The following is an 8,845-nucleotide window of genomic DNA, read 5'->3' on the forward strand; positions in this document are numbered from 1 at the left end:
TCAAAATGATCATTTCTTACACGGTAAATATTAGGCCTGTAAGCAATATGATTTAACTAATTAGAAAATTTACATCATTAAGTCTCAGGGAGAGAAAAAAGAGAAACAAATCTGCCAGTCATTTTAAAGGAGACAGGCACTATTGAAGTGTGAAGAAATCGGCTCTAATTCAAAAAGGCAATCGGGCAGAAAAAGCCCTCAACATTACCCTGCTAGTTATTAATCAGAAAGGGCTCTCCCCTCAACCCCTCCCCTCCAGCTCTGAGTTTAAGTTCGTTTTTTTGCCAGTGGCCCATGTCATATTTATATTGAGGTTTTGTCTGCTAAAGGATTAAAATTTGAAAATGTTTCAATATGAGGAAAACAGAATCTTCAAAGGGAAAGATATTCACAGAACTAACTCTCTTCCAGACAAGTAAACCTGTTGTAATAAACAATTCTCACGCCCCTCTTTATTTATTTTTTTATTCTTTCTTCTTTCTTCCCATTAAGTTCCTATTTTGAAACCTGCTTGGTGAGAACTAGATAAAGTCTTTGTGCTCTGCTCCCCTCCCCCTCCTTTCTTGCACCTCCTCCCTCCTCCAAAGAGAGAAACTTAGACTGAAAGCAGAAAAGTACAAATACATTAACAAAGCCCCACTCACTTGATAAAAAGGCCATGGTCTAGGCTTACATGTCAGGAATCTAAGGGAAGGGGGATCAGTGGGTGGGTCTATGGATAGAACATGATGAACAAGAAATTTTCCCAACCGATGTATATACTATTCCATATAATGTATAGTTAGAGAAAAAAAGGAGGCAGGTAGGCGGGGAATATTTTAAAGTGCATCATGGTGCTGTGTGGCTTTTTGTCTATTCTGCTCCTTTTTCTATTCAACTTAAAACAGCAGCCTCATTATATCTAGGTGCCCCTTCCCATCATACTCTTACTTAAGCCCTTGGTACACCACACACATAGCCCTTTCCCTAGTCTTCTCATTCCCAGCAAATTAACAGAAGAAGGAATTGCAAAGGGAACTTTGTGAGTTGTTCCATTTGGAAACTCAGGCCCTTCCTGGCATCCCTGAGGACTTGTTTTTAAACAGACTTTGGGATCAAAAAAGTTTAGTAGCAAGCCTTAGATATTCAATTTTCCTTTATTATTATTACTATTTTATAAAAAGTCCCCAAGGCTCAGTTTCTGCCTTGTTCTATTCTTCTTTCATTACAGCCAATTCTAGCCTCATTTTCAACCTCCTCTCTGCTTTACTTTGTGAAAGTTTCACTGCCTTGCTTTCCACCAAGTCCCTGGGCCTGGGAATGCTCATCTTCTGGGCTTCTGAGGGGCCTTGGTCTGCTCTTCCATGTTAGTTCAATGCCATCCTCCCCATTCCCAGATTTTAACTTTGCAGGAGAGAACAGTAGCAGATCTGGGCTATTAACACACCACAGTTAATTCTCTGCGGGAACTTTTACTAGGTGGGACGTGTGGAAGAAGAAAACATCTGTAAACAGTAGGAGCTCCTGAGGGTGGGGAATGATTTCTGACACAGAGGCCAGAGCACATATAAAATATGGCAGATTTTGTAAAAGAGCCAGTTCCGAGGCACACATTGGCAAAATAAGAGAAGGGGGGTGTTGGGAAGTGACTAGAATGCTCCCCAAATGGAGCTCCTTTTCTAACCATCCCAGAGCAGATGGGAGTCTAATGTGCTCCCCTTTGAGAAAGATTAGAGTAAAATGGACACTTCTGTCACTTTCAGGAGGCGGGACACAGGGAGGCAAAAACATAGAAGTCAATGGCTTCTGGTAATGGAGGGCACCCCTGGAGGGCTCCCCACCCTTGGCCCCGTCCCTTTCAAAACTCTCCTTACCTTTGTTGCTTCGATTTGATCTGAAACCACTGGACGTTCCTGGGCTAGGTGCTCTGAGAGGAAAAAGACCACGAGAATCAACCGGTCTCCTGTATCTAGTCCGAAGTCAAGAAGCATTACAATAAAATTTACAGCGCCTTTAACAACTCGCAAGTAAAGCATTAAAATTCTCTTTAATTGAGAAAATATTGATTTTTAAGTCTAGAAAAAGCGAAATCGTAATTTAGCTGCAAACTTTCAGGCGAGAATATAGCGTATTATGTCGCAGTATAATGGATCCACCCTTTATACCCATGCAACACCACATCTTTAATTGCGCTACTTTATGAAGTGATAAAGACAAAAGATAACCCGACTAAGACAAATGCTTTATAATAAACAGGAGGGTCTGGAGTAATTTCTTTTTTTCCAGTTACTTATAAAAAGAATTGTCTTTTTTTTTTAAAGCACAGGAAAAAAAAATGCCCAAAGGGAAGGAAAGAAATAAAAAGAACGGAAAACCACAGACCAGTCTAAAAGCAACTCACATTAGCAAATCCGTTGATATTCTTTACCAAAGGAGGAATGAAGCCAACACATTTAGAGAAAATGCATTCACGGGCAAAATTGCATCCTCCTTGAAACGAAACAAACCTAGATCTATTTTCTTACTTTATTCCCCCGTCCTTTGGTTGGGGTGTGTGTGGGGGGGGAGCAGAATCCATTGGTGGATAGAGAAGGGAAAGAAAAATCAGGCTCTCTATGTTATTTCTGTATCGGTTTTTGGTATTATAGAGGAGTAAAGAAGTTTTTGTGTGGTGGTTTTTCATTGATCAGTCACTCTGAGCTAATGTAATTATCCTCATCAATAGGAGGCTGCAGAGAGAATCATTATGTGGGTGACATTGATAAATGATCGCCCAGGAACGGCCCTCTCGCGGGCAACCCCCACATCTGACCCTCCCACACACACAATGTAGTCATAGAAACACCTAGAGGACCCCAGCACCGCCGCGGAAGAGGCGAGAGAGGGAAGAAAAGCCTCGGGCGGCCGGGGGAGGGGGCGGGCTAGTGGGGGAGACGGGTCCAGATCCAAACCAGTTCCAACGACAAAACAGCCAGCGGCGGAGGGGGCGGGGAGGGCACGGTTGCGGGAGGGAGATCCTCCCTACCCGGCAGCAAACCCTCCCGCGCACAGTTGCTCACAACAAAGTGAAAATCCGCCTTCCAGACGGACTCATTCCTCCACACCTTTTCCCACGTGCGACCTCACTACCAACAACAGCTGATGTTTGCCGAGACACACATTCAAATAGGTTTCTCCAAAGGAATTAAATAATTAGGTCACAAAACTTGTAGGCATCTCATTCTCACGCGAATTCTCCCAGTTTCAAAAAAAAAAAAAAAAAACAACCCACAAAAAAACCCAAACAAACAACAAACAAACCAAACCCATCTGAAATAAAACAAAGGCTGCAGCTGGGCGCACCTCCCCCTCCGGCGTTCCCCCCAGTTATTTCCTGGGTGACCCCTTCCTTTCTCTTCACCTCCTAACCCAGTGCCTCTGATTATGAGATAATGGATTTTGCGATTGTTCCTGTCAGGGGAAAAAAATAAAAAAAAATCCCCACCGAACCCCACGTTTTCATCTTTCGACTGTTTTATCTAAGCCAATGGGAAAGTATTGAGAGCAGTAATTGATTCATAATGATCCATAAATCGATGTCGGAAAGCGGGGGTGGGGTGGAGGTGCACGAAGTGTGTGTGTGTGTGTGTGTGGGGGGGGGGTGATGCTGTTTATTTTATTTCTAAAGCTTCAACTAAAGTAGCTTTGACACTGTCGGGGCTGGAGGGGAGGAGCTGCTGAGCTCTGCCGGATCATCCATCATCCCTGTCACCCAGAGTCTGCCCGGAGGAACCGTAGACGCAATCTCCCTTCTGTCTCTACACCGAAACTATTAATATTAAAACCTCCCTTCAAACACTGCCCCGACCGTCTCCATTCTCATCACAATCTGACCGGCCTCCCCCATCAGACCCGCATCTCCCTGCGCAGCACCTTCCTCCCAGCCCTGGCTGGTCCTAGAGGGCTCGCCCACGCGCAGCGCGCTTATTTGATTACAGCCAACTGTAACTGTTACACACACACACACACACACACACACACACACAGAGTTTGAAGCACTTTTGTCTATCAAACACACACGCAAAGGGAAGGCCAGGAGAGGGCCCAACTAGCCCTCCGAGTGCCCTCTGAAGCTGCCCATGACTCTGCCCTGCCTCCTCCCGGGCTACCAGACACATGTCCGCATCAACCCTGCTCCCTGGGCGGCCAGGAGCGGTGGATGCAAAGCTAGGGCCACTCAATGCATCCAAACACCCAGACCCTGGACTTTCTAACAATGTGGCAAGTTGTAGTGGAGAGGTCCAAGTTCCTTATCAAATTGCTGGCCTGCAAGACTAATGGGGGAACTTGTGGAGGATCCCTGTCCAGTCCCTTTGAAGGAAGGGCTCTTCTTTGACAGCTGCTAGAGATATTAGCCACATTTCCCTTCCCAAATCTGCTCTGGGTTAACAGGCCCGCGGGGCGGGAGGGGGTGAGGAGGCAAAGAGGATCCTGATTGACTCCTCTCCACAAATCTGACTGGGGAGCTGGGGGTTGGGGGTGTGTGTGCTGACCTGGGGAGTAGAAGGAAGAAGGAGTGGATAGAAGACACTACTTTCCTGGTCTTTTCTTTTTTCCTTTTAAATGTGGCTTCTTGTTCAATTCCCAACCCTTAACAGATGGCGACTGCAGTTCTCTCAGAATTTCTTAAAGAAAGGGAAACCTTTGGAATTTATTTCTGCTTTTGCTTTTCCATATAAATAAAAAAGTGTTTTTATATTACTCTTGTTTTGGAGAACATAAGCAATTTTATTCAGTCTACAGTATTTCCTTTAACACTATATGGTTGTCAAAACACCATTCCCAGTTTCTTTGCTTTTGACAGCTGAGTCTTTCTTAAATATACCCAAATCGGAACTCTTTATACTAAATAGTAAACCCGAGATAGGAGCAAGTGCCTTCTGAGGTGGCATGAAAAAGCATTATAGAAATTGGACAAGTCTATCATCCCTCTGTCTTAGCATGGGATAGGGGCAAGAAAATGCAAACGAATATTATTACAATTATCATTCATCTCCAAATATTTAAGAGGGTTAAGGTTAACATGATAGGATGTGGATTTGGCAAAGAAACTAAGCCTGAGATGATCGCATTCATTAGAACCATGGGTAGAGAACTCTGGGCTCTAATCTTCAATGAAATAACTTAATAATTTCATACAACACTTCCTACACACGAGCCAATTACCAAGTAAACCCTTCAGCTTTTACTTTACTGAGAGGAATGGAAGAAAAGCTGCCAATTTTTTTTTCAAACTGATGTGACAGTTAATTTAAAAATGGGGAACTTGACAGAGTTTACATAAGAGCATTTAAAGTAAAAATATGCAAATATTTAAATTTTACAAAAAGCTTCCGTGTAAAATGGGGTAGCAAAAATGAGAGGGAAGCTATCTCTCTTTTCCAAGTGGCACCAAATTTCTCCATTAACGACAGTTCGTTTGTGTCAGAAGTGTTATTTCTGTTTAAACAGCAACATACCAATTAAACTGATAATGTATTTATAAAAATTTTATCCAACTAAATATAATACTAAACAATAGAAGCTGATGTTTTGCTCATTTGTATAGAACTTCCCTTACTGCTGTCTAAAGTGGAAAGATGGAAGAACCTCAAATAAGATACGACTATGGATTTCTTCCAAGTTAAAAGTTTGCAGAATTAGTCAACTATTTCCATATCATATTTAGCTAAAGTCATGATATTATTCTAAACAAAAGATCCAAAGTTTAGGAGTTACAAAATTCCAAGGTAGTATGTTTATTTGAAAAATTAAGGAGCATCCAAATACTCACACTTCCTTCCCCACTTTTGTACACTTTAGCAGTCATTGTTTGTGTAACAACATCAAACTCATAGCATAAATCTCAAGAATGTTGCATGAAAAATTTTTAAATGATGTCATATTGTCTGTTCTTTTTTAAAGGAAAAATATTAAGTTTAGTCACCAAATCATTACACTGGCATCTTTGCATATAGAGTTAATTGTCTGAAGTAAAAAAGATACCATGATATAATTTATATTAAATATGAATGCATAATAATCTTTTAAACTCAGGATTCCAAACTCCATCAAAGTTGTTCATTTATCTATGAATATCTATATGTAAATTTTAATTTTAACACAGGCAGACAAATTACCTTGAGCACAGACATTATTTCTTATGATTAACCCTGAAAAAGCCCTTTATCCTGGAGGAGGATGCACATGAAAAGCTTGATCTGAAAGTACTTTTTAAAATGACATGCATTTGTGAAGGAGGCCGGGCACACTGGAGGTGATCTTTCAACCTGGCTCATAACACATGCACAATTTCATTCCTTCAGAAGTTTTCTGCTGGTGGAACTTATGGACCAAATACACATTGCAAGGCTATAGATAATGACCTTAAATATTGTTGGTAATATACTTAACTTCTGGGGGGAGAAAACCACCACCTACTCTCAACACCCTATAGTTGGCCTTGTGCAACCTTGCCTTAAAACCATTAAAAACACCAAAGCCTAACAAAAAATCAAAAATGAAATATTTATTACCGCATTTTGTGACTTAACACCTTTTTTTTAACATAACGTCACAGTCCTCATACAAGTATTTTAATGTAAATTTGACAAAGCTTAAAGGTAACAGCATTTTCTTCTAGTGAGGAACACGTGCTGAGAAAAGAAGATTTCATGGACATACAATACCAATTCCACAGCAGATCTGATACTAGCAAAAACATTCTTTTTTTTTTTCAATTGAGGTAAACACATAGAATATCTAACATGAAACAATTAATAGACCCAACTCTGTACGAAGTTTGTTACAGTATTCTCTTGCTCCTTTTTATCCCCCAAGCTTTGAGTTTCTGATAAAGTCCTGGTTATGGTGCAATGACCATTAATAACATTTTTGTGTTGAGGAAAGCTGCCCAACTTGAGATTGTTTCGTCCACAGCCAAGGCTCAGAACTCCTGAAAGAAGCTCCTGCTCTGTCTTTAAATCTTCATTGGCAAGCTCTTTGAAGAAGAGTCCCCCAAAATCATAATAAGAATTGGCTTATGAAGCACAAACTATAAAGATCTGTTTGAAACTAAAAGACACATTTATGGAGGAACAAAGGCTGGGCATGAAAACACATTCTTGAAGCTGGAGTTGGCGTGATGAGGTTCAGCCAAACGTCCACCGTGGTCTCCAGCATGGTTCTTTTCTCATTGGCCCAACAGTTTTAAAATATACCACAGTCTCTCCTGGATAGTGAATTCACTGATGAACCAAAACAGTCATTCTTTTGGGAACAACACACATAGTGTGGAAAACAAGGATATATTTTTTTTTTTCTCTTCTAAAACTATTAGAGGCAACATAACGGAGTGATCAACAGAAATGTACAAGTTTAACTTAGTTCCTATGTTTATACTACAGTAGTTAGAACTCTCGGAGTCTCTTTCCAGAGGATCTTTACATGGACAAAATTGTCTCAGTGAGCCCATGATTTCACATTTGTGTTCTTGTCGCATTGGTCCTCTGTTGCTGGATGAAAAATGACAAAAGTAAAAAATAATCACAGCTGTCTGGAATTTCATATTAAGTGTCAACATCTGGTCAAAGTTCAGAAAGTCTTAAAATAGTTTTTGCGTGTGTTTCCTTTTCCCTTGAGTTCCCTTACACTATTGGGCATGAATGTCCATAACCTGTCCGCCAACACTGGGATCTACAGAATTTAACATTGTGGGGCTCTGTGCTGACACAGTCATTCCAGGGTGGGTAGGGGGTCCTCCGTGCATCATCATGGCTGGGTGGTGGGGATGGCTTGGCAAATATGAATGCATTGGGGGTCCATGTCTTAACTGAGTAGGGTGTGGGGTCATCTGGGGAGGAGTGTAACTTGGCTGTGCCATACTCATTCCCATAGGACCACCCTGAGAAACGTAGTCCCCTGGCATGCTCTGCAAACCTGAAAATAGAGAGGGAAAAAGAAAGCAGGTCAAATTCCTAAACATTTTTATACTTTACCCATCAAAGATGAAAAGAAAAAAAAAAAAAACAACAGACACTGCAAATCTTATATCTAAATTTAGCTGCAGATTCTTGCCAATGTTTGCAGACATTCAAACTGTAGTTTGCATTTAATTTCATCGCACAGCAGTATAATGCAACACAACAGAACTAAATATTTAATGCAACTAAATGTCATAAAGTGGAACTGTTTTTCAAAATGGTATTCAGTACATTTCTTTGATAAATGCAATAAGAATATAAATTCCAAGTCGAGTTTTATCAGTTAACTGTTGATATATCATTTACTTTTCTTTGTTGCATTTATAGATATGGACAAAAATGTAGTAAAATGCACTGAATTGACATCTTATCATATCTATATTTCTTCATGAAAAATTTATTATATAGAACATTATGGCATATTCATTTTGAAAGGACAGGCTTTCAGGTATATTTAAAATGAAGCCCCTTTTTTGAATTAGAGTCATTCTTACAGCAGTACACCCAAGAGATCATAAAGGTCAAAGGTAAGAAGTCAATGTAAGGTCATATGACATGCACAGTAGTTTATTTCTGAAAATCCCCCCAAATAATGCTTTGATATTAGGAATAAAATACCATACACTTAGAAATTCTTAGTTAGGATGCACAAAATTTGAACTTATGATTTGAATGTTGGTAAGTCAGCAGTTGGAGGATTTTGATTTCTCTTGCAAGTTACCTGTCCATTGAATTAAGGCTATATTATATTTACTGTCGCACATCCCCAGAGCTAAAAGGACAGCTTTATTCACCTCTATTTAACCTCCAGCACATAGAGTTGAAAAGCTGAACAGATGTTTTTGACACTGTAAGCTGGTAATCTA

At 40.4% G+C, this 8,845-nt stretch overlaps 1 protein-coding gene across 8 annotated transcripts in view; it reads right to left on the reverse strand.

Moving 5' to 3' along the window:
• Positions 1-6,511: 6,511 nt before the first annotated feature.
• Positions 6,512-8,845, reverse strand: part of Meis2 (Meis homeobox 2) — a 204,430-nt gene continuing 202,096 nt past the window's right edge. For 4 of the 8 annotated variants that reach the window (XM_071608073.1, XM_071608071.1, XM_071608074.1 and 1 more), the window contains exon 12: positions 6,512-7,935. In XM_071608073.1, the coding sequence (XP_071464174.1) occupies positions 7,649-7,935 (287 nt within the window). In that variant the 3' untranslated portion in view covers positions 6,512-7,648. The remainder of the gene's footprint in view (positions 7,936-8,845) is intronic. The other 4 variants (XM_071608077.1, XM_071608075.1, XM_071608078.1 and 1 more) reach the window with 1 other exon arrangement.

The sequence above is a fragment of the Marmota flaviventris genome, chromosome 2 (genome assembly GCF_047511675.1).
Source record: "Marmota flaviventris isolate mMarFla1 chromosome 2, mMarFla1.hap1, whole genome shotgun sequence".
NCBI lineage: Eukaryota > Metazoa > Chordata > Mammalia > Rodentia > Sciuridae > Marmota > Marmota flaviventris.